Source organism: Trichechus manatus, unplaced genomic scaffold (assembly GCF_000243295.1).
Source record: "Trichechus manatus latirostris isolate Lorelei unplaced genomic scaffold, TriManLat1.0 scaffold00015, whole genome shotgun sequence".
NCBI classification, from domain to species: domain Eukaryota; kingdom Metazoa; phylum Chordata; class Mammalia; order Sirenia; family Trichechidae; genus Trichechus; species Trichechus manatus.
Window position 1 is genome coordinate 25,888,722 of NW_004443951.1, and position 26,356 is coordinate 25,915,077.

Sequence of the window (26,356 nt, forward strand, 5' to 3'; positions counted from 1 at the left end):
CAGGATTGTTGATTCTCTGTTTGGCTTAGTTTTTCGGATCTTTGTTGTGGAGGGACGGCGTGGTGCTTCTGCCTAGACCGCCATCTTGCCGGAGACCGCCTGGACTAATTTTTTCCTTGTGTCTTTGGTTTTCTTCGTTGTCTTTTGCTCCAGATGGGATGGGACCAAGAGATGTATCTTAGATGGCCACCTACAAGCTTTTCAGACCCCAGACACTACTCGCCAAAGTTGGATGTAGCACATTTTCTTTATGAACTGTGTTATGACAATTGACCTAGATGTTCCCCGAGACCATGGTCCCCAGCCCTCAGCCCCAGTAACTCAGTCCCTCAAGTTGTTTGGGTGTATCTAGGAAGCTTCCATGACTTTGCTTTGGTCAAGCTGTGCTGACTTGCCATGTATTGTGTGTTGTCTTTCCCTTCAGCAAAGTTAACACTTGTCTACTATCTAGTTAGTGATTTCCCCTCCCTACCCCCTCCCTCCCTCTTAACCATCCAAGATTTTTCTTTCTGTGTGTAAACCTTTTCTTAGGTTTTTATAACAGCAGTCTCATATGGTATTTGTCCTTTTGTGATTGACTTATTTCGTTCAGCATAATACCCTCCAGATTTATGCATGTTGTGACATGTTTCGCTGATTCATCATTGTTCATTATTGTTACATAATATTCCATTGTGTGTAAGTACTATAGTTTGTTTATCCATTCATCTGTTCATGGGCATCTAGGTTGTTTCCATCTTTTTGCTATTGTGAATAATGCTGCAATGAACATGATTGTGCGTATGTCTATTCATGTGACGGCTCTTATTTCTCTAGAATATATTCCTAGTAGTGGGATTGCTGAATGTATGGTATTTCTATTTCTAGCTTTTTGAGAGGCACCATACCATTTTCCATAGCGATTGTACCATTTTACATTCCCACCAGCAGTGCGTAAGAGTTCCAATCTCCCCACAACGTCTCTAACATTTGTTATTTTCTGTTTTTTTAATTTGTGCCAGTAATGTCTGGGTGAGATGGTATCTCATTGTAGTTTTGATTTGTGTTTCTGTAATGGCTAATGGGAGCCCTGGTGGCATAGTGGTTAAGAGCTCAGGCTGCTAACCAAAAAGTCGGCAGTTCAAATCCACCAGCCACTCCTTGGAAACCTCGTGGGGCAGCTCTACTCTGTCCTATAGAGTCACTACCAGTTGGAATTGACTCGATGGTAATGGGCTTGGTTTGGAATGGCTAATGATTGCAAGTATTTCCTCATGTGCCTGTTAACACCTGAATGTCTTCTTTGGTGAAGTGTTTGTTCAAATCCTTTGCCCATTTTTGATTGGATTATTTGTCTTTTTATTGTTAAGGTGTTGAAATATTTTATAGATTTTAGAGATTAGACCCTGGTTGGATACGTTGTAGCCAAAAATTTTATCCCAGTCTGTAGGTTCTCTTTTTACTCTTTTGGTGAAGTCTTTTGATGAGCATAAGTATTTAATTTTTAGGAGCTCCCAGTTATCTAGTTTATCTTCTGGTATTTGTGCGTTGTCAGTTATGGTTTGTATTGTATTTATGTCATTGTATTGGGCCCCTAGCATTGTCCCTATTTTTTCTTCCATGATCTTTATTGTTTTACGTTTTATATTTAGGTCTTTGATCTATTTTAAGTTAGTTTTTGGGTATGGTGTGAGGTATGGGTCCTGTTTTTTTTTTTTTTACAGATGAACATCTAGTTTCTCCAGCACCATTTGTTAAAAAGACTGTCTTTTCCCCATCTGATAGACCTGGGTCCTTTGTCAAAGATCAGCTGACCATAGGTGGATGGATTTATGTCTGGATTCTCGATTCTGTTCCATTGGCCTATGTATCTGTTGTACCAGTACCAAGCTGTTTTGACTACTGTGGCTAGTAGAGTAGGTTCTAAGTAGTGTGGGGCCTCCTACCTTGTTCTTTTCCTTCAACAGTTCTTTGCTTATCCGGGGCCCCTTTCCTTCCCGTATAAATTTGGTGACTAGTTTTTCCATCTCATTAAAGAATGCTGTTGGTATTTGGATTGGGATTGCATTATATCTGTAGATTGCTTAGGGTAGAATTGACATTTTCACAATGTTGAGTCTTCCTATCCATGAGCATAGTATGTTTTGCCATTTCTGTAGGTCTCTTTTGGTTTCTTGCAATCTTGTTTTGTAGTTTTCTTTGTATAGGTCTTTTACTTCCCTGATTAGATTTATTCTTAAATATTTTATCTTTTTAGGGGCGATTATAAATGGTATTGTTTTCCTGATTTCCTTTTCGAAGGTCTCTTCATTGGTGTATAGGAATCCAACTGATTTTTGTATGTTGATCTTACATCCTGTTACTCTGCTGAATCTTTCTATTAATTCCAGTAGTTTTCTTGTGGACTCTTTGGGGTTCTCTATGTATAGTATTATACCATCTGTGAATAGGCATAGTGTTACTTCTTCCTTTCCAGTTCGGATGCCCTTTATTTCTTTTTCTTGCCATATTGCTCTAGGTAGGATTTCTAGCACAATGTTAAATAGGAGTGGTGACAAAGGGCACCCTTGTCGTGTTCCCATTCTCAGGGGACCAGGTGACATTTTAATTTTAGTTCTTTGTTAAAGTATACAAACTTTAAAGGTTTTACCTATCAATCTTTGTATTTGTGATTTTTTCAGTTATGTTAATTGCTTACCCAACAAACATTGTGAGAACACCCAGTCTATACGCCAGGTGTATGAAGGAGTACTGGGGGGTTATAGGACATCCCAGTTCCTGATTTCCAGAAGATCTCAGTTAAGTTGGGGATACAGACATAAGAACAATCACAATGTTGTCTTGATAAGTGCTCTAACAGTAATAACTGCGCGAGCAACAGCGGCAGCAGCAGTTCATTGAGCTAGTTATCTGAGCCAGTTCCTATTCTAAGAACTTGCATACACTATCTCATTTAAATTCCATGATAATCTTATGACCTATGTGCTGTTTAGGCACTGTTGTTGTTGCTGCCTGCCATCCAGATGATTCCAATTCATAGCGACCCTTTGTAAAACAGAACGAAACACTGCCTGGTCCTGCGCCATCCTCAAATCGTCGCTATATTTGAGCCTATTGTTGCTAGTAAGAGTCAAAGCCAGTATTTTAAAACAGGCTGTTGGACTGCGGAGTTTGCCTCCTAACCACCTATACTCAACCACCTCCCAGGGCAGGGTGGTAGTGGTGGTGGTGACATGGTGGTGATAGGGGTGGAGAGTACATCAAGGAACGCTTCTAGGAGGAGGTGAGGTCAAAGCTGAGAAGTGAAAGACGAAGACAATTTCATCAACAGGGAAGGGGTTCTCGGAGAATGAGCATTCCATAAAGAAGGTGGTTCTACTATTAGCCACATTTTATTTATTCATTTATTCATCACAAGCTCCATGCTAGGTGCTGGGAATACACCTAAGATAAATTTCCATTCATTAAAGTCATCCACTTGTGGTATGTCTGTTATAGCAGCATTGGGTAACTAAGACTCCGACAATGTCAATGTTGTTGTTGTTAGCTGCTGCTGAGTTGGCTCTGACTTATGGCAATCCCATGTACCATGGAATGATACCTGCCTGCATGGAGTTTACATTCAACTTGGGGGAAATAGACAAGAAGGAAGATGTACTCAATATTTGTCGTTAGTTGCTGCTCAGCAATCCTTTCTACATTTTGATTGTTTCTTATATCTCAAGTTTCTCCTTCCCAAAGCAGAAGCCCCCCTCCCTTGCATCCAGGGTACAGGTGTGTGAACTAGGTTTCTCCAATCACACTCACCCACCTGAGATACTGATTGGGAGGTGAGCTATGTATGGAAACAGCTGCATTTCCATTTTGCCACCTGGGTAGTTAACGAGGCAGTATGGTTTTGGGGCCAGTGAGAGCAGCAGCAGTATCTCCCCTGTCAGTCCAGTTCTGCAGCGTGCTTCTTAGAGATGTTTTTGAGAGCTACATCTACAGCTTATTTCTCGAACATCCAGTGACTCTAACATCCCTAACTACTAACATCTTTTTCTATTTAAACTAGCCAGAGTAGACTCTTGTCTGCAAGCAACAGTACAAATGACCATACAAACAAACAAATAAATATATACACTGAGGAAACAAAGGGGTTGGGAGGTTAAGAGACTGGCCCACCCAGTGGTAGAGCTGGGCTTCAAATCTAGGAGGGTGAGAATCCAGAACCTGAATTCTCATCCTAGATGCCACTGGCTGAGCCTGTGGTGGGATCAATCTTACAGGGCTTGCCCACACTCTCATCCAGTCTTCTTCCTTACACCCTTGTCCTGGACAGAGGAAAGAACATGTATTTCCTCTCCCCTCATTAGATGCACAGGTTGCAGGTGACTGGAAAGAGGGCCTTTGCACATGGTGCCCTGGCCCAAGGCTCTCGATCTCTTGCTGGGACCATTGTACTATCCTCCTCCCTTGAAGACTGCTATGTGATGGGTATTTAAGAGCTATGGGGTTGCCACGAGTCAAAATCAACTTGATGGTAACAGTTTTTTTTTTTTTTTGGGGGGGGTATTTTTACTATTGTTATTATGCAAGTCTGTATCCTTCTCAGGTTCAGAACAAGAGTCTAGGGGTTGAAGCTTGACTGGCCCTGTCTCAAGAAAGGGGAAAGAGGAGAAACAGCTCAGGGTGTGTGGCCCTGAGGTCGTGGGCCCCCCAGGCCCTGTATGTCTACATAAAGGAGGCTGACACAGTGCCCCTGGAAGCCGGATTTAAGCCCTTTGATGTGCCTGTTAAGACCAGCTGCGAAAGGGAAAACGGAGGCTCCTGCCCACAATTCAGGATCTGCTGTAATTAAACCGGCTCCTTGTCCTGGGAGACGAAACAGCTCGCCAAGAGCACTGAGCCAATGGCAGGGCAAGTCAATCACGCAGAAGTGGTTTATCCACTGGCGGGGTCTGCCTGTTAGCAACTCAAGATGCAGGGTGTTTTTCTGTTGCTTGCATTTCTTTGCACTTTTCAAGGCTGGTGGATCAATAACTACAAACAGCTAAAATAAACTTCTGTCTCTGCTCTCCATACACTAAGACCAGGAGATGTATCACTAGATAACTCAGTCTCCCATCAGGTGTTACTGCTGTCAGCAGCTGCCCCGTCCACGACCTCGCCGGATCCTCACAACAGCCATGTACAGTCAGGGCCACAGTGCTTATTTCATAGATATGGCAACTGAGGCTCAGAGACAGGACATCATTACCCAGAGTCCCAGAGCTGGCCATTGGCCTCAGGGCCTCCACTCTCATAGGCTGTTTATTATTCCTGTGTTATTAACATTGTTTGGGGCATTGGTGGTTCAGCGGTAAAATTCTCACCATCCATGTGGGAGACCCGTATTTGATTCTCTGTCAATTCACCTCGCGTGCAGCCACCACCTGTTTGTCGCTGGAGGCTTGCATGTTGCTATGATGCTGAACAGGTTTCAGCGAAGCTTCCAGTCGAAGATGCACTAGGAAGAAAAGCCTGGCAATCTACTTCTGAAAATCAGTGAATGAAAACTCTATGGATTACAAAGGAACGTTGCCCAATCTGAAACGGATCACAGGGATGGTGCAGGATCAAGCAGCGCTTCATCCCGTTGTGCACGGGATCGCCTTGAGTCATGGCCAACTCAACAGCAGCTAACAATAACAACACTGACATTGTCAGAGTGTTAATTACCTAGTGCTGCTATAACAGAAATACCACAAGTGGATGGCTTTAACGAGCAGAAATTGATTTTCTCATAGTTTAGGAGGCCTTAAGTCCAAATTCAGGGCGCTTGTTCAGGGGGAAGTCTTTCTCTATCAGCTCTGGGGGAAGGTCTTTTTCTCTTTTCAGCTTCTGTTTCTTGGTATTTTGGTGATCTTCATATGGTGTGACATCTATCTTCCCCATTTGTACTTCCTTTCCTCTGGGCTTAATCTCCTTTTATATCTCAAAAGTGGTTGGCTTAAAACATACCCTACACTGATAGGATCTCATTAACATAACAAAAATCCCTATTCCCAAATGGGATTACAGCTACAGGTATAGGGGTTAGGATTTACAACACACACTTTTGGGGGACACAATAAATTCATAACAGTCAGATTCCCAGACGAAAAAAAAATAACCCTGTTGCCATCAAGTCAATTCCAACTCATAGCAACCCTATAGGACAGAGTAGTACTGCTCCATAGGGTTTCCAAGGAGCAGCTGGTGGATATAAACTGCTGACCTTTAGATTAGCAGAGGTAGCTCTTAACCACTGCGCCACCAGGGCTCCGATTCCCAGACTAGGGCGTAATAATGATCCTCAGAGAGGGAAAGCAGCTTGCCCAAGGCCACACACCCAGTGAACGGCAAGGCTGGAGTGAGGCGCCAGGGTGTCGGATTGCAGAACCCTCTGCTCAGACAGCAGGTCGGTGAAATCAATGCGGGGAGAAAGGCGGGAGACTTGTGTTTCTCGGAGAGGCCCCAGACGGATAAGCAGGCTCCTCCCCCAGTACCAGGGGCATCAATTCCTGGCTCTGAGAGGATGTGCCCCTCCCCCCTGTCCCCCACCAGGCTGCTGCTCTATTTTTAGCCTTAAATCCGTCAATAAGTGGAGCCTGGCAGAGCAGTCAACTCCTGGCTGCTTGATATTAATAAGAGGAGAAAAAGGGAGCATTTACTAAGCACTTTCTGTGTGCCAGCCATGATGCAAAGCGCTCCACATGTATTATCTACTTAAATCTTCACAACCTTCCTATGAAATAAACCAAAAAAACCAAACCTCTTGCTGTCAAGTCAATTTTAACTCACATTGATCCTATAGGACAGAGTAGAACTGCCCCAGAGAGTTTCCAAGGATGTAAATCTTTACAGAAGCAGACTGCCACATCTTTTCCTCTAGAGTGGCTGTTGCCATTCTTTCAGTTGGCAGCCAAGCACTTAACCACTTTGCCACCAGAGCTCCTTCCTATGAAACAGGTACTATTACTACCATCATTTTATAAATAAGGACAATGAGGCTCAAAGAGGTTAGGGAACGTGTCTGAGGCCGCACATCTGAGGAGCTGCAGAGTCAGGATCCCAACATAGATCACACACAGGTCTGTGAGGCCCCGAGTCCATGCCCTTTCCCCCTTACCACCTTAATAGAACATGACCCTGGCCAGTAAGGGGGCAGGATGGGCAGACATGGCAGCAAATAATCACAAGACTAGGGAGGTGCTGTGAGTAGGCAGGAACCACTTGCTCCAGCTGGTTGTTTGGGAAATGTTTTGCTGAGACAGAAACCAGGACCTCGGAGTCCCAGATAGAGAAGGGACGGAAGGACATGTCAGGCCAGGGGAATAGCCCAAGCAAAGGCAAGAGGGTGTTGAAGTGCAAGGCGTGTTTGGGGAACAGTGAACAGTCTGGTGGGATTAGAGAGGAGGAAGCTGAGGCACAGACTTGAATGACAGGGAGTTTCTAGATTCTGGAAGGACTTTGAGCAGAGGCGTGACAATCATGTCCGAACTTTAGAATGAGCGTAGAGGTTGGATTTGAGACTGGAGGGGAGGAGATAAGCCATTATTCCTACTATTAATAGTGATAAGAGTTCCATTTACTGAACATCCCCCACGTTTGTCAGTTTGTCATACTGTCGTGGCTTGTGTGTTGCTGTGATGCTGGAAGCCATGCCACTGGTATTTCAAATACCAGCAGCATCACCCATGGTGGACATGTTTCAGCAGAGCTTCCAGACTTAGACAGACTAGGAAGAAAGGCCTGGTGATATACTTCCAAAAATTAGCCAATGAAAATCCTATGGATCATGACAGAGTATCATCTGATACAGTGCTAGAAAATGAGCCCCCTAGGTTGGAAGGCGCTCAAAATACACAGTGGACACGAGCATGCCATGATTGTAAAGATGGCGCAGGACCCGACAACATTTTGCTCTGTTGTACGAGGGGTCACCATGAGTTGGAGCCGACTTGATAGCAACTAACAACAACAGCAACATTTGGAGGATATTATTATCATCTTTCTTTTGCAGATGAGAAAACTGAGGCTTCGAGAGACCGAGTGACAGCCCAGGGTCACTAGGATTGGAATCCAAGTCTGGCTGATTCCAGAAACCTCAGTGATAAACTGGCGCTGGCTGGTCGGGAAGGTGTGTAATAAAAATAGTTCCAGGCAGAAGAGCAAGGGAGCTACTCGAATTTATCCAATTCCAGGAATGGAGAAGATAAGATAGGTTTCAAAGATAATAGAAAGGCAGATTTTTTTTTAGTTTTGTTTTGTATTTTAAATAAGTTTGTTCATACACACTGAGGATAGCAGCTACATCACTAAGGTTATGAACTTTTCTGGGGCTTGAACTGGCGGACCATCCAAAGGGGAAAAGAGTATTGCTCCTGCAGGGCAGTGGCGGGGGGCTGGGGAGCAGCACAGCGTCCAAAGCTCAGTGTGTCCAGCAGCTCTGAGGCCCCCCATGATCAGAGGTGCAGCCAAAGCTCGGGGTTTGGAGGCCCAGTAGCAAGTGGCAGGGGTGAGTGAAGGCAGAGGAGTCAGCCTGAGTTCCAAGTGCGTCTGACATCTGATGTCAGTGAGGTCAAAAGTCTCCAAGGGGGCGGGAAATATACAAGACCAGCCTGGAGCATCTTGTAGTGCCAGAAAGTCAGAAAGTACTTTAACACACACACAGACACACACAGACACACACAGACACACACACACACACACACACACACACACGCTAATGTAGGCATGTCAAAGAGACACAGGAACCAACTAAGGCTGGAACAATATGAGCAACAAAACAAAATTGCATTGGATTATAACCCAAAGTGTAAAATAAATATCCATGAGTCCATGCTGATATAAATAAATGATTGAATAAATGATATAAATAAATGATTGAGACAAGACTAATCTCCAGTGCAGAATTCCAGATAATTTATGTAGCTGCTCTGCCTCAAGGAGGTGGAGCCTAACTCCCCATTCCTTAAGGGCGGGCTGCCCCTAGTGACTTCCTTCCAAAGAGTACGGTATGGCAAGGGAGAAAAAAGAGTCACTTTACAGTGGAACATGACCTCAGCCAGGGGATAAGGGTTAGCATCAACAGTCATCAGTCATGTTGATATGAAGTGTGTCCATCAGCAGCCTTCGTTAGGGCGCCAGCAGCGCCTCATAGCCTCGGAAAAGGTCCACTTCTCATAAGCATAGCATATCCACCTGCAGCAACCAGGGCTCCGGTTCAGGGCTGGCTGCATCTGTCCAAGTCCCCACGGGATGGGGAGCAGAAACCCTGGAGCATCTGGCCGTCTTCCTCAGCTGCTAGGCGCTCAGAGGACAGGACATCCAGTCACTTTGGCTGCAGCCCAGGACCTAGAGGTGCAGCCACAACCACAGTGTCTTGGGAGGGCTCTGTCAGAGGCACAACAATGCCCAGCAAACTTGGCAGTGGTCCAGAGCTACAAGGGTTAGCCGTTCAACATTAGAAAATTCTATCAATGTATTTCATCATATTAACTGATTTAAAGAAAAAGACCATCAAAATACGTGGGAAAACAAATAATAAAATTCAAGACCCATTATTGAAAAAAACAACATTTTAGCAACTTAATAAGGAGTCCCTGGGTAGCCCAAACGGGTAAGCACTCAACTAATAACAGAAGGAAACATCTTTGACCTGATATATGTTATCTACCAAAAACAAAATCATACCTAACTGTGAAACTTCAAAAATTTTCCAGTTGAAGTCAAGAACAAGACAAGGATCCCTACGCACGTACTCAGTATTGCACTTGTTGTTGTTAGTTGCCTTCCAGTTGATTCCAACCCATGGTGACCCCATGTGCGCTGAGCGTAACTGCTCCATTGGCTTTTCAAGGCTGTGACCCGTCAAAAGCAGATTGCCAGGGCTGTATTCTGAGGGGCCTCTGGGTGGGTTTAAATCGTCAACCTTACAGCTACTAGCCGAGCACTTAACCATTTGCGCCACCCAGGGCAGTCCTAAACAATGTAGTAAGGCAAGAAAAATAAATGTGACGTATAAGGAACGGGAAGGAAGAGATGAAATTGCCATTATTTTCAGACCATATGATCATACCCTTACATACACTTACCAAAGATTCAATAGGTAAATTATTAGAGTTAATAAGCCAGTTCAGCAAGATTTTTGTATATAAGGTCAACAAAATACAACTGCCTTCCTTTATACTGGCAATAACCAAGTCAAAAGGCAATTAAAAAAAAAAAGAAAGTATAGAATAAACCAAAAACCAAACCAAACCTGTTGCGGTCGATTCCAATAAACTAATAAAAACATGCAATATTTTGATGGAAAAAAAATCATAAAAATGAATTGAAGATCTGAAAGAAAGGAGAGAGATATCATATTTATGGATTGAGAAGACTCACTATTATAAATATTCACTTGTTTCTCCAATGTGTCAATTCAATGAAATTGTAATGTAAATCCCAAGGGAATTCTTCAGGGAGCTTGACAAAATGATTCTACAGTTCATATGGAAGAATACAGGTATATAGATAGCTCAGACAATTATGAACACCAGAAACCAAGTTGGAAAGCGGGGCTTGTCCCCAGATGTCAAGGATGTCATAAGCTCTAGAATTAAGACAATGGATTATTGGTCAGGAATAGACAAATTGATGAAGAACAGAGAGCCAAGAAACAAATCCATGCACTAACGGGAACTCAGTGTACATCAGAGGCGCTGTCATGGATCAATCGGGGAAACAGCAAACAACTCAGTAAATGGCATTGGGCCAAAACCTGGGCAAAACCTTACTTCAATTATTTTTTTATGACAATGAGACCTTTTTAAATATCAGGAGACAGACTGGCCAGAGAGACTGGCTGGGTTCCGAAACCAACTCTTCCACTTACTGACCTTGAGCAAGTTGCTGTGCCTGTTTCCTCATCTGTAAAATAAGGATAATAACAGTACTTACTTCATAGGCTTGGTGTGAGGATTAAATAAATGACTAAATATAGGGAAAGCATTTAGACCAATCCTTGTTACATCTGCACTAGGTAAGCAGTAGCTATTACCATCCTTTTACCTTCTGCCCTTAACACATGGTGTTAATAGCACCTCCACTTCCCCCTTTTTTGCTCAACAGTGGGGGTCTTTGATTATTCAAATGGACCAGAATGGCCCAGTTCACTGGGTCTTTGGGGGCCTAGTCTAGTCTCCATCCTCATGATCAGGACATGCTATAGTGGGAGGTCTTCTCACTTTTTAAAAATTATTTCCTTAAGGCAGTAATTGTGGTCATTGGTGACATCCAATCTCAACTCTTACCTCACTTGTCACCCTGACAGCCAGATCATGACAGCTTTCTATATGTATCACACCGCAGTTGGATAATTTTCTTTCTTTTTTGGATGCTTTTCTTTTTTGAAAAAAATAAACAAACTATATTTTATTTAGCCTAGCCCTATTCTCCCTACTCATCTCCCCTTATGGCTCCTACCCCTGCTCGAGATTCCACTGAAAGCCCACGCAACTGGCACCTCCACCATGAAGCCCTCGGGAAGGAACTAGCGCCCCCTGCCGGGGCCGGGACATAAGAACGCCCGGGGAGCCGCCCATTTCGCATCACCAGGGGCTCCGCCCCCATCCCTCGCTCGGGCTCCTGGCATCATGTGATCCCAGCCCCTTTCCAGCTTTGGGGTGGAACCCGGGGTGGGGGTGCCGAAGGACCACAGGTGAGAGAGACTGGACCGGCTGAGGGTGGATTGCCTTAGCGGTGGGGGCTGTCCCGGTCAGGCCTGGGAACCTGGGTAGGGTGTCTATCAGAACACAACCGACGTGAGAGGGAGGGAGGGGAGATTGAGAATTAACCCCATTCAGTGTCTGCTTCGTGCGGAGTAGTTTGGAGCCGGGCCTTTAGCTGGGGAGAGAATCCGGGCTCCTCTGCTTCCTATCTGTGTGTCCCTATCTGTGTGTCGTTGGATGAGTCACTTAACGTCTCTGAATCTCTGCTTCCTGTGGTTGCCAACATGAAATGAAATAATGCACATAAGTAATCGATAATAGGAAGTGTTACTATTATATCCCATTTAAGCGAGCGTGTAAATTTCTCACAGATGGGAAGACCTTAAAGGTTGCTGTAGCTCAGCGCTTTGGAGGCAGGACTTCCCTCCCTCATCATGGGTGCTAGGACCTAGTGGGGTGCTTACATCCTGGGTGCTGTCTCCTGTGGCCCCCAGGGTGTGAGGGTACCGTCTGGAAGGGAGGTTGCCTCCCAGGTTCCCACTGGCCTGGTGTCCTGAATGGTCTGGCAGGTCAGAACCTCCACCATGAGGTCTCCTCTCTCTGTCTCTTGCTTTCTGCTTTTGGCCCCTATAGGTGGACAGACATGTCCCAGGAGGGGGCCACAGAGGGCTCCAGCACAGAGGACCCTGTTCTCAGTCTCCGAGGCTGCTCTGGGATTTTCCAGGAGTATGTGGAAGGAGTCAGCTCCATGCCAGTTCTGGCACCGGACGGTCCAGAGGCGAGCTCTGGGGCCCGAGTGTGGGCTGGCAGCAGGAAGAGGGTCCTCATGGAAGAGGCCCATCCAGGTATTAGCTCCCAGGCTGGGGTCTCTGCTGGGGCCAGCCTGGAGGCCGAGGGCTCTGACACCAGGGCCTGTGTGGTGGTTCTGGAGCTGCCAGCTGTTGGATAGAGCCAGGATGCGACTTCTGTTCCCAGGCTCTGCCCACAGTGCCAGCTCCGGGGAGGGCTCGGCCTCCAGCAGGCACCAGCTTTCACTGCCTGACGTCTTAACTGAAGTTAGCCCAGAATCTTGGTAGCATGTCAGTGAGAGCTCTGGTTGGCAGAGAGAGCCAGCAGGGGTAGAGGAGGCAAGCTGCCCAGGCTCAGAGAGGCCAGAGAAGGTCGGATGAGTTCTCCAGAGTGTGATGGAAGAGCCCCACCCTCAGCAGAGAGGAGGCCCTGAAAGGAGCCTGCCATCCTGACAAGACCTAGCCTCTGTGGGGGCAAGAAAGAATAGCAGAGTGTGCAGGCCTTCTCAGAGGGCAGGGCGAGGGCTGGTGGCTTCTTGTGGCTTGGTGAGAGCCCTGATGGGGACAAGGCACTAACCTGGAGTCCTCAGGAATTCCTCACAGCCCTCTTCACCCAAAGACGCTTGGCCTGGAGATCCAGGTGTTAGTTAGGTGGCAAGTGCCTCAGGACTGAGAAGTTTGAATATTTGCCCGCTGCAGGGGATGGGGCTCAGCTGGACAGCCCGTGTGGTCCTGGTGGTCTCCTGCTGCCTGGTGGAGTGAAGGCCCTCAGGCCAGCCGCAGAGGATCCTCCACAGAGCCCTGCACTGTGCCTAAGAGTGTCTGAAGAGGCTTCTACAGAGCGACAGGAAGCTGAGCACCTTGTGGGGACTGTCAGTGACGATGGCCCTACCCCTTCACACAGCCAGGAGGAGCTGGAGGTCAAGGTCCAGCCAGGGTCCTGGGGAAGGCGGGAGCAAGTACTCCCTGCCTCTGCTGACACCCACGCCAGCTCTCTGGAACCCTTGCCCAACCTCAGTGCCTCCCTGGAGCCTGCAGCCAGCAAGGCCCGTGCAGGCCCAGTCAGGGGATTGAGAAGATCTAAGTGTGCTGTATTGAGGAGGGATACAGACAAAAGTTCAGGCAATTCCAGTCAGGACCAGTCAGAGGAACCCACCCCAGGAGGCTGCCCCAAACTGGTAAGTTGAGTCTCAGAGATTGGATAGGAAGGGCCAGGCCATACTTCCCAGCATCATGCTTGCTGGTGGAACGTAATAGAACTAAGCTGATGGGCCCTTTTTAAATTTTTATTTATTCATTTATTTATTTTACTGTGCTTTAGGTGAAAGTTTACAGCTCAAGTTAATTTCTCATTCAAAAATTTATACACATATTGTTTTGTGACATTAGTTGCAATCCCCCAATGTGACAGCACACTCCCCCTTTCCACCCTGGCTTCCCTGTGCCCATTCGACCAGTTCCTGTCCCTTCCTGCCTTCTCATCCTGCTTTTGGACAGGAGCTGCCCATTTGGTCTCGTTTATCTGATTGAACTAAGAAGCACATTCCTCACGTGTATTATTTTTTGTTTCATAGTCCTGTCTAATCTTTGTCTGAAGAGTGGGCCCTGGGAAGGGTTTCAGTTCTGGGCCAATAGTGCATCCAGGGGCTGTAGTCGTGGGGGTTCTTCCAGTCTCTGTCAGACCATTAGTCTTGTCTTTTTACATGAATTTGAGTTCTGTTCTACGTTTTCCTCCTCTGTCCGGAACTCTCTGTCGTGTTCCTTGTCAGGGCGGTCATTGGTGGTAGCCGGGCACCATCTAGTTCTCCTGGTCTCAGGTTGGTCTAGTCTCTGGTTCATTTGGTCCTTTAGTCCTTTGGGCTAGTATTTTCCTTGTGTCTTTGGTTTTCTTCATTCTCCTTTGCTCCTAGTGGGATGGGACCAACTGATGTATCTTAGATAGCTGCTTGTGGGCTTTTAAGACCCCAGATGCCACTCACCAAAGTGGGACGTAGAACTGGACGGGCTCTTAATGAACATTGTCCCTCATACCCATTTTATAGATGAGTAAACTGAGGCCCACCAAGGTCAGGACAGGGGAAAAAAAGTTTGCTGAATTCCTATAAGGGGTTATTATCTTTTGGAGTCAGTGAACCCTGGGTTCAAATTTTGCCGCTGTCCACTTCTTAGCTGAGTGACCTTGAGATATCATTTAATCTGTCATCTCAGTTTCCTCATGTGTAAAAACGGAATGGTATACTAATGCCAAGCTAAAGGAGTTCCTGGGTGGCACCAATGGTTGTGCTCAACTACTAGCCTAAAGGTTGGCGGTTTGAACCCACCCAGAGGTGCCTCAAAAGACAGACCTGGGGATCTGCTTCCAAAAGGTCACAGCCTTGAAAACCCTATGGAGCTGTTCTATTCTGCACTCATGGGGTTGCCATGAGTTGGAACTGACTTGATGGCAGCCATAATCAACAACAGTGCCCACCTAATGGGCTTGTTTTGGAGATTAAATGAGTTTTTGGTGTAAAATAATGTGCCTAGCACAGCATAAGGCACAAGGTAAATTGCTTAATTCACATTACGTTTGCTTTTCACTTAATGTTGGCAGTCACCTTATAAGATAAGCATTAGCCCCATATCTCCAGCTGGAGAAACTGCTAACCAAAAAGTTGGAGCTGTGAGCCCACCCAGAGGCACCTTGGAAGAACGCCTTGGTGATCTACTTCCAAAAAATCAGTCACTGAATACTTTAGGGAGCACAGTTCTATTCTGACACACATGGGGTCGCTATGAGTCAGTATAGACTCAATGGCAACTGATTTTAGCGTATGTACGACCACCACCCTTCTGTCAGTTTATCCTGCTGTCATGGCTTGTGCGTTGCTGTGATACTGCAAGCTGTGCCACTGGTATTTCAAATACCAGCAGGGTCACCTATGGTGGACAGGTTTCAGTAGACCTTCTAGACTAAGACAGACTAGGAAGAAAGAGCTGGTGACATACTTCCAAATATTAGCCAATGAAAACGTATGGATCACAACACAATATCATCCACTATAATGCTGCTAGATGAGCCCCTAGGTCAGAAGTTGCTCAAAATACACAGTGGCTGCACCAGTGGATTTGAGCATACCAACAATTTTGAAGATGGCACAGGATCGGTCAGCATTTCATTTCGGAGCTAACTCGATGGCAACTAACAACAACGTGTATATATGAACATCTCCGCATTGAACTTTTGTATATAAAAGTAGGCACACACTAGCCCTTATTGTTCCGGGTCTCGCATTTTGTTTATTTCTTAAGCTGTATAGTGTTTGAAGATCTTTCCAAGTCGGTGAATTTTGTTCTGCCGAATCTGTGATTTCCTGAACCTTTCGTTGCATCTGTCTATAGACTTAGTTTTCACAGCTACAGAGCACTGTCAGTACTAGAGGATGGGCTGTGACTTCCTTTTCTCATTTCCCACCACTATAGTGTAGGGCAGTGCACAAGTCCCGAAAGCCGACGGGTTGGCACTCAGTCCTGGCTTTGCTACTCTCTGAATGACCTAGACTAGTGGCTTCAGCTTTCTGTGTGTATAATTCCCACATCTGCAAAATGGGGGTATTAAGAGTACTTAGCTCATAGTGGGAGTGGTGAGGGGTCAATGAGATGGTGTTTGACGTTTAAATGTGTTTAATGTGTTTAAATGTGCTTGACATTCAACGCGGTGCCTGATACAAGGAAAGTAGTACTCAAAAATGTTACCTGTTATTGACGTATACGATTTTGTCCTGCTGTAAGTAACATGGAGCCCTTGTGGCCCAGTGGTTGAGAGCTACAGCTGCTAACCAAAAGGTCAGTGGTTCGAATCTACCAACTGCTCCTTGGAAACCCTATAGAACAGTTGTACTCTGTCCTGTAAGGTCTCTGTAGGTCAGAATTGACGCGACAGCAATGAGTTTGTTTTTCCCTAAGTAACGCCAGGGTGAACATCCTTAAGGATCTGGCTTCCCCTATTTCAGATTATTGTATCAGAAATGGGTTCCTGGGTCTGCAGCCTTCTGGGGGCCTGTCTGAGCTTGATGGGGGAGCCAGGTTCCTTGACTGGATGCAGCACCCGGCCACTCTCCTCTAGGCCCATCCTTAGCTCTTGGACAGAGTCTTTCTGCCCACAGCTTCCCAAACAACGTATTGCCATGGCGAGGGGTGCCAGCTTTGGGAGACTGAGGCTGAGCTGTGACAGGGACGGGAGGGTGGTTGGGGGCAGGGCTGAGCGGGGTGTGGCCAAGTGTGGACACAGTGCCCAGCTAGCCTGGGGCCCCTTTGAGGGCTCTGGCACCTTCTCCTGGAGGCAGCCTGGCCTGCGGCAGGGACAGACAGACAGTTTCAAGATCCGGCTCTGTCTCTTACGACCCTAAGGTGTCTCTTCTCTGAACCTTAGTTTTCTCCTCTATGAAATGGGAGAATAAGCTGGGCCCCAGAACTGCTGGGAGTGTGATGAGAGGTTGCTTATGTATTCTTCCTACTTGAAATAGAGACTCTTGGGGGGAGGGTAGGATGGAATGCCAGCTCTTGTCTACCCTGAACCTTACAGTGGCCAGTGAGGCTGCAGCCACCCTGTAGGGCAGGGACAGAAGGCTGGGGTAGCAGGGGCCACTCTACCAGTGCCCCCTGCTCTGTCCTCAGTCAGCCCGTCACAACCAGGGAGGCACACAGCTCCTACTGCCCAGTCCAGACTCATAGGCTCAAGGTACCCTGTCTGCAATTGGAAAAGGTCACGAGGGGTGGGGGGCCAAGAGTTGTAGGGGAGGAACGTGTCTTCCCAGCAGATGGGCAACCTAAGAATAGCTCCTTTTATTCAGACCTTACTACATACCAGGAGCTTCATAGAGGTCATCTCATTTAATCCTCACAATAGCATTAAAAGTCTGTGTTAATACTTCTGTTTTGCTAAGAAAACTGACTCAGAGAAGCCAAGTGACTCACTCAAGGTCACACAGCGAATAAGTCAGGATTTGAATTCAGGCTAGGACTCCAGCATTGGTGCTCTGAGCCAAGGAGTTTGGCTAAGGGGTTTGGATTTTTATAGGACTTTATTATGATTTGTCAGCAAGCAAGTGGGCTTCTCTAGGAATCTCACAGCAAATTATGGCCTGTGGACTGGACGCTTGTTTTTGTAAGTTTTACTGGAACACAGGCACAGCCATTTGTTTACTTATTATCTATGGCTGACTCCATGCTACAATGACAAAGTTGAGTAGCTGTGATTGAAAAAAAAAAAAAAAAACCAGTTGCAGTGGAGTTGACTCTGACTCATGGCAACCCCACATGTGTCAGAGTAGAACAGTGCTCCGTAGGGTTTTTAATAACTGATTTTTCGGAAGTTGATCACCACGTCTTTCTTACAAGGTGTCCCTGGGTGGACTTGAACCTCCAACCTTTCTGTTAGCAGCTGAGCCCATTAACCATTTGCACCATCCAGGGACTAGAGATTATATCTCCAGCAAGCCTAAAATATTTTCTGTCTGATTCTTTATAGAAAAAAATCACCAATCCCTGGAATGAACGCCATGTACTTATCACCCTAGCAGCCCTGAACCCATGACTAATCCTGCCCCATCCACACTCACATTCACCCCCTTCCCGCATCTAGAATTATTTGGAAGCAAGTCCCAGACATCATTTCATTTCATCCATAGGTATTTCAGTTTTTATCTCCAAAAGATAAAAAACTCCTTTAAAAGATATAATAGCATTATTATGCCTTATACTATGTAGTATCATCAAATAGTCAATCAATGTTTAAATTTCCCATAGTTTAATAAAGGTCATAATTTATTTTTATACTTTGTCTTTTTAAATTTAGGATACACATAAGGTCCACACATTACAATTGGTTTATATGTCTTTTAAGTCTCCTTTAATTTCTAGGTTCTCCCTCCATATCTTGTTTTTTTTCCTTGCAGTTTGTTTTTGAAGAAACTCAGTTTTTTGTGGGTTTTTTTTGGTAGCTTTTTGCATCCTTGTAGCATAGCTAAACATGTTATTTTGGTGCCTGTATTTCCTGTAACTTTGTGGTTGAATCTAAAGATCTGATTAGATTTAGGTTCTGTGCTTTGGCCTGACTAAAGAAAATGAAAACAAGTCCACGAGAGCCAAAGTCCAACCTTCAGTATATCCCATCTGAATTTAAGAGACCATCTCAAGATTTGATGCATTGAACACTAATGACCAAAGACCAGACGAGTTGTGGAATGACATCAAGGACATCATAAAGGAAGAAAGCAAAAGATCATTAAAAAGAAAGAAAAGACCAAAATGGATGTCAGAAGAGACTCTGAAACTTGCTCTTGAATGTCAAGTGGCTAAAGCAAAAGGAAGAAGTGATGAAGTGAAAGAGCTGAACAGAAGATTTCAAAGGGTGGCTCGAGAAGACAAAATAAAGTATTATAATGAAATGTGCAAAGACCTGGAGTTAGAAAACCGAAAGGGAAAAACACGGTCAGCATTTCTCAAGCTAAAAGAACTGAAGAAAAAAGTCAAGCCTCGAGTTGCAATATTGAAGGATTCTATAGGCAAAATATTGAATGATGCAGGAAGCACCAAAAGAAGACGGAAGGAATACACAGAGTCACTGTACCCAAAAGAATTGGTTAATATTCAGCTGTTTCAGGACGTAGCATATGATCAAGAACCAATAGTATTGAAGGAAGAAGTCCAAGCTGCACGGAAGGCATTGGCAAAAAAACAAGGCTCCAGGAATGGACGGAATACCAACTGAGATGTTTCAACAAACGAATGCAATACTGGAAGCACTCACTTGTCTGTGCCAAGAAATTTGGAAGACAACTACCTGGCCAACTGACTGGAGGAGATCCATATTTGTGCCCATTCCAAAGAAAGGTGATCCAACAGAATGCAGAAATTATTGAACAATATGATTAACATCACACCCAAGTAAAATTTTGTTGAAAATAATTAAAAAATGATTGCAGCAGTACATCAACAGGGAACTGCCAGAAATTCAAGCTGGAATTTCTGAAGTCAGAAATTTCTCAAGTCAGAAGAGGACGTGGAACCAGGGATATCATTGCTGATGTCAGATGGATCTTGGCTGAAAGCAGAGAATACCAGAAAGATGCTTACCTGTGTTTTATTGACTATGCAAAGGCATTCGACTGTGTGGATCATAACAAATTATGGATAACATTGTAAAGAATGCAAATACTGGAACACTTAATTGTGCTCATGCAGAACCTGTACGTAGACAAAGAAGCAGTCCTTTAAATAAAACAAGGGGATACTGAGTGGTTTAAAATCAGGAAAGGTGTGCTTCAGGGTTGTACCCTTACACCTTACTTATTCAATCTGTATGCTGAGCAATAATCAGAGAAGCTGGACTATATGAAGAACTTGGCATCAGGATTGGAGGAAGACTCATTAACAACCTGGTTATGCAGATAACACAACCTTGCTTACTGAAAGGGAAGAGGACTTGAAACACTGATGAAGATCAAAGACCACAGCCTTCAGTATGGATTACACCTCAACATAAAGAAAACAAAAATCCTCACAACTGGACCAATAAGTCACATCATGATAAATGGAGAAAAGATTGAAGTTGTCAAGGATTTCATTTTACTTGGATCCACAGTCAACGCCCACGGAAGCAGCAGTCAAGAAATAAACTATGTATTGCTTTGGGCGCATCTGCTGCAAAAGACCTCTTTAAAGTATTGAGAAGCAAAGATGTCACTTTAAGGACTGAGGTGCACCTGACGCAAGCTACGGTATTTTCAGTTGTCTCATATGCATGGGAAAGCTAGATAATGAATAAGGACGCTGAGGAAGAATTGAGGCATTTGAATTATGGTGTTGGTGAAAAATATTGAATATACCATGGACTGCCAGAAGAACAAACAAATCTGTCTTGGAAGAAGTACAGCCAGAATGCTCCTTAGAAGCAAGGACGGTGAGACTTCATCTCAAGTACTTTGAATATGTTATCAGGAGGGACCAGTCCCTGGAGAAGGACATCATGCTTGGTAAAGTAGAGGATCAGTGAAAAAGAGGAAGACCCTCAACAAGATGAATTGACACAATGGCTGCAACAGTGGGCTCAAATACAGCAACAATTGTGAGGATGGCGCAGGTCTGGGCAGTGTTCCGTTCTGTCATACGCGGGGTCACTATGAGTGGGAACCGACTCAACGGCACCTAACAACTTCATAGGTGGTGATGTGTTCTTTCATCAGAAGGCACATAATGTTCTCACAGTGACACCTGTGCTAACCGGAACTCGATGAGACTGTGTTGTTTTTCCAGGTCTCCACTTGTCCACTGCTCCTTTTAGTGGAAAATATTTGAATTTTCCTTCTCTGACAAAATGGTACCTTGTAAAAATTACATCTTCTGTTTGTTGTTGGTACATAGAAATGCAGTTAATTTTGTTTATTGATTTTGTATCCAGAAATCTTGCTAGACTCTTTTATTAATTCATATAATTTATTAGGATTTTGTTTGTTTTCTATGTAGACAATCATATCAGCTGCAAATAATGACAGTTTTGTTCCCCCCTTGCCAAATCTTATACCTTTTTTTTTCTTCTTTTTTCACTGTGCTAGGTAAGATTTTTAGTATAATATTGAATATTGTTAGTTGCCATCAAATTGACTCCAACTCATGGCAGCCTTACGTATGACAGAACAAAGCATTGCCGAGTCCTGTGCCATCCTCATGATCGTTGGTATGTTTGAGTTCATTCTTGTGGCTGTTATGTAGTGTTCTTCAACCTAGGAGGCTCATCTCCCAGCACTGTATCAGACAATATTCTGTTGAAATCTGTAAGGCTTTCAATGGCTAATGTTCAGAAGTGGCTCGCCAGGTCTTTCTTGCTTCCTAGTCTGTCTTAGCATGGAAGCTCTGCTGAAACCTGTTCACCATGGGTGACCCTGCTGGTATTTGAAATACTGGTGGCATTGCTTCCAGAATCATAGCAACACAAAAGCCACCCCTGTATGACAAACTACAGATGGGTGGTGGGTAATGTGAATAGAAGTAGTGATAGCAGAGACTTTTGTCTTGTTCTGGATTCTAAAGGAAATGCTGTTATCGTTTCACCGTAAGTGTGGTGTTCGTTGTTTTTATGTAAATGCTCTTTCTCAGGTTAAGGATGATCCCGTCTATGCCTGGTTTGCTAATTATTCTGAATGCACATTGTATTTTAGTAAACATCTTTTCTGCATTTATTGAGATAATCGTATAAATTTTATCCTCTAATTTATTAACATAATGAATTTCATTGAGTGGCTTTTTTTTAATGTTAAGCTAACTTGCATTCCTAAATAAACCCAACTTAGTAATGTGTTAATATATTTGTTATGTTTCCTGAGTACATTTTGATGATATTTTGTTTAGAATTTTTGCATTTGTATTGATGGGTGAACTGGCCTAAAATATTTGCCCACATACTGTCTTTGGGAGGTTTTGATATCAAGGTTTTGCTAGCTTCAAAGAATGAATTGCAGAGTCTTTTTCTGTTCTCTGGAATAATTTGTATGAGATTGGAATTATTTGTTCTTTGAACATTTGGTATAATCATTGGTAAAACAGGCTGGGCTAATATTTTCTTTAGGGAAGAAGTTTTCTCTGGGGAAGATTTTTACCTGCTGATTCAATTTACCTAGTGGTGATAGCTTTGTTCATTTTTTTCCTTGCGTCAATTTTGGTAAATTATGTTTTTCTAGAAACGTATGATTTCTGAGTTTTCAAATTTATTGACGTGTTGACAAAAGGTTTTTCACAGTAGTCTCCTTACGATAATTGCGACTTTTTCACGATAGTCTCTTATAACAATTATCGTTTTAATGTCTGTGCAGTCATAATTATTTATTCCAAATATTGTTTAGTTGTATCTTCCCTGTTTTCCTTAACCAGTCTTGCCATAGAATTGTCTATTTTATTAGTTTTTTCAAAGACCAATTTTTGGTTTCGTTGATCCTCTCATTGTTTGCAATGTCATTATGTTTTGCTCTTGCCTTTATTTCCTTCCTTCATCTTTCTTTTAATTTATTCTGTTATTTTACAACGTTTTAAGAATGGTGCTTAGTTCATTAATTTTCTGCCTTTTTTCCTTTCTAATAAAATCATTTAAAGGGATAAATGAACTTTTAATTATCATTTTAGCTGTATCCACAGGTTTTTATATACTGTCTTTTTATCATCATCTAATTCTCCCCTTTTATTCCTGTTTTTCTGAGTACTTTTACCATGACTCGATGTTGGATTTTGTCAAATGCCTTTTCTATGTCAATTGAGATGAGCATGTGGGGTTTTTCCCCCTTCATCATTCTGTTAACGTGGTGTATTACATTAATTGATGTTATTATGTTGAACTACCTTTGCATTCCCGGGATTAACCCCATTGGGTCCTGGTGTATAAAGATTTTAATGTGTTGTTGGGTTCAGTTTGCTAGTATTTTGTTGAGGATATTTGCATCTATATTCATGAGGGATATTGGTCTGTAGTTTTCTTGTGGTGTCTTTATTTGACTTTGGTATCAGGATAATGCTGGCCTCATAGAATGAGTTAGAAAGTGTTTCCTCCTCTTCTATTTTTGACAAATTTGAGAACACTCGGTGCTAATTCTTCTTTAAAGATTTGGTAGAATTCACCAGTGAAGCCATCTTGTCCTAGACTTTTCTTTGTTGGAAAGTTTTTTGTTACTGTTTTTGTCTCTTCCCTTGTTATAGGTCTGTTGAGATTTTCTATTTCTTCTTGATCCAGTTTAGGTAGTTTGTATATTTCTAGGAATTTATCCATTTCATCTAGGTTATCTAGTTTGTTGGTATATAATAGTTTGTAGTATTCTCTTACTATCCTTTTAATTTCTGTAAGATTGGTAGTAATGTCACCATTTTCGTTTCTGATTTTAGTTACTAATGGCTTCTCTTTTTTTCTTTGTCAGTCTAGCTAGACGTTTGTCAGTTTTGTTGATGTTTTCAAATAACCAACTTTTGGGTTCATTGATTCTCTCTATTGTTTTTCTGTTCTCTATTTCATGTGTCTCTGCTCTGAACGTTTATTTCATTCCTTCTTGTAGCTTTGGGCTTTGTTTGCTCTTCCTTACCTAGTTTCTCAGGGTGTAAAGGAGTCCATTGTTGTTGTTGTTGTCGGATGCCATTGAGCTGATTCTCATACTGACCCCATGTGACAGAGTAGAACTGCCGCATAGCGTTTTTAAGACTGTAATCTTTATGGGAGCAGATCACTGGGTCTTTCTCCCATGGAGCCACTGGATCGATTCAAACGTCCAAACTTTTGGTTAGTAGCCGAATGCTCAACTGTTATGCCACCAGCGCTAAAGGAGTCCCTGGGTGGTGCAAACAGTTAACACACTTGACTGCTAACTGTAAGGTTGGAGGTTCCAGTCCTCCCAGAGGCACCTCGGAAGAAAGACCTGGAGATTACTTCCAAAAAAAATCAGCCATCGAAAATTCTATGGAGCACAGTTCTACTCTGACATGCATGGGGTTGCCATGAGTCAGAATAACTCAAAGGCAACTGATTCCACCACCCGTCTGTTAGTTTGTCATACTATAGTGGCTTGCGTGTTGCTGTGATGCTAGAAGCTATACCACTGATATTTCAGATACCAGCAGTGTCACCCATGGTGGACAGGTTTCAGCAGAACTTCTAGACTAAAACAGACTAGGAAGAAAGACCTGGTGATATACTTCCAAATATTAGCCAGTGAAAACCTGTGGATCACAACAGAACCTTGTTTGACTCACTTGCTTTGGACATGTCATTGGGAGGGACCAGTCTCTGGAGGAGGACATCAGGTTTGGTGAAGTAGAGGGCCAGCGAGGGTATGGGAGACCCTCAGTGAGAAGAATTTAGTACAGCAGCCAAAATGATGGACTCAAACATGCTGGTGATTGTGAGGATGATGCAGTACCAGGCAACGCTTTATTCTGTCCTACGTAAGGTGGATTGCCATGAATCAGAGTCGACTCAGTGACAGCTGTCTATCTTCCTTTTTTTGCCCAAAACTTGAGGTTTCTTTTATTAGACATCAGCAACCACGGTTTCTTCAACCTATGCTTCTCGGCTCCACCAGAAAAAACCTGCAAGGCTGAATCCTCACCAAAATTGCCTAATAATGTCACTTCTGTTCTCTGCTGGTCACGCAGCAGGACGGTACAGGTGCAGAAGAGCAGAGGTAGAAGCCAGCTCTTGGCTGGATAAGGAGACAGGGCGCCAGCATCTTTTCAGGCCTCTCTTCAGGAGAGTGCGAGTGGGCACAGGGAAGAAGTAGGGCGGTGGGGCCAGGTGGCTCTTCACCGGGAGCGGGGAGGGAGGTCAGGTGAGCCAGCAAGAGTGACAGCTTGAAGGGGCAGTGGTGAGAGGGGAGGGCCAGGAAGCAATTGCTCTGAAAGATAGGGTGGAGTGAGGGTCAGGAAGGGGCTGGTGAGGCACTAGGCCGCTTCAGGACACCAACACTCTGGGAATAACGCCACGATTGGACGCAGGGTGGACTTGAAGATTCAAGGACCTGGCAGGTGCATCTGCACCATGGAAGCTTGTTTCCTCCTCTGTAAAATGAGTTTTGCTACCATCCTTGGCCTAGCCATTATCCCTGACGACTTGCGGCCTCTGCTGGCACTGCCACAGCCCACCTGCCTCACTCATGGTGCTGGCGCCACCATCGCCCTCCCCAGCCACCAGCAGGACTGAGCAGTGCGGGCCAGGCCCCCAGCCCGCCACACACGCCCCTACGTACCCCCTAACCCCACGTCCCCCCGCCTTGGCCCTGCCCTGCCCCCCTTCTTTTTAAATGTGGGCATTTAAGGCTATAAATTTCCCCCTGGCTACAGTCTTCACTGCATCCTGTAAATTTTGGTATGTTGTGCTGTTATTATTATCATTCCTTTAGTCTGTAACAGAGGAGCCCTGGTGGCACAATGGTTAAGCATTCAGTTAACCGGTGAAAGGATGGTTGGAACCCACCAGCTGCTCATGGGAGAAAAGACCTGGAGATCTGTTCCTGTAAAGATTACAGCCTAGGAAACCCTATGGTGCAGTTCTACTCTGTCCTATAGGGTCGCTGTGAGTGGGAATCAACTTCACTAGCACACAACAACGATAGTCTCTAACAACAGTTGCCTTCTAGTAGACTCCGAACTCATGGCAACCCCATGTGTGTCAGAGTAGAATTGTGCTCCTTAGGATTTTCAATGGCTGATTTTTTGGGAAGTAGATTACCAGGCCTTTCTTCCAAGGCACCTCTGGGTAGACTCAAACCTCCGTCCTTTTGATTAGCAGTCCAGCACCTTAACCATTTGCACCACCCAGAGACCCCATTCGTCTGTAAGTAGTTTATTTCCTTTGTAATATCTTCTTTGACTCATTGGTTAATAGTATGTTATTTAGCTTCCACATTTTTGTGAAACTTCCAGTTTCCCTTCTATTATTGATTTCTAGCTTCATTTCACTATGGTCAGAGAAGATGCTTTGTATGATTTCAGTCTTTTTAAAATATTGAGGCTAGTTTTGTGACCTAAGATATGCTCTATCCTGGAGAATGATCCAGGTGCACTGGAGAAGAACGTGTATCCTGCTGTAGTTGGGTGAAACATTCTATACATGTCTGTTAGGTTTAGTTGTTTTTTTTTTTTTTTCCCCTCTACAAAAATGTATATATACATTGTTATGTGACTCTAATTGCCCTCCCCATACTGTGACAGCACACTCTTCCTTTCCACCCCTGACTCCCCATGTCCGTTCAACCACCTCCCAACCCTCTCTGCCTTTCCATCTCACCTCCGGACAGAAGCTGCCCATTTAGTCTCTTGTATCTACTTGAGCTAAGAAGCACACTCCTCACGAGTATC

The 26,356-nt window shown here is 44.3% G+C and overlaps 1 protein-coding gene across 1 annotated transcript in view; it reads left to right on the plus strand.

The window, feature by feature from the left end:
* Window positions 1–12,345: 12,345 nt before the first annotated feature.
* Window positions 12,346–26,356, plus strand: part of SPOCD1 (SPOC domain containing 1) — a 47,378-nt gene continuing 33,367 nt past the window's right edge. The window contains 6 exon segments of the mRNA XM_023727049.1: window positions 12,346–12,673; window positions 12,676–12,708; window positions 12,711–12,836; window positions 12,839–12,894; window positions 13,142–13,157; window positions 13,160–13,668. Coding sequence (XP_023582817.1) covers window positions 12,346–12,673; window positions 12,676–12,708; window positions 12,711–12,836; window positions 12,839–12,894; window positions 13,142–13,157; window positions 13,160–13,668 — 1,068 coding nt within the window.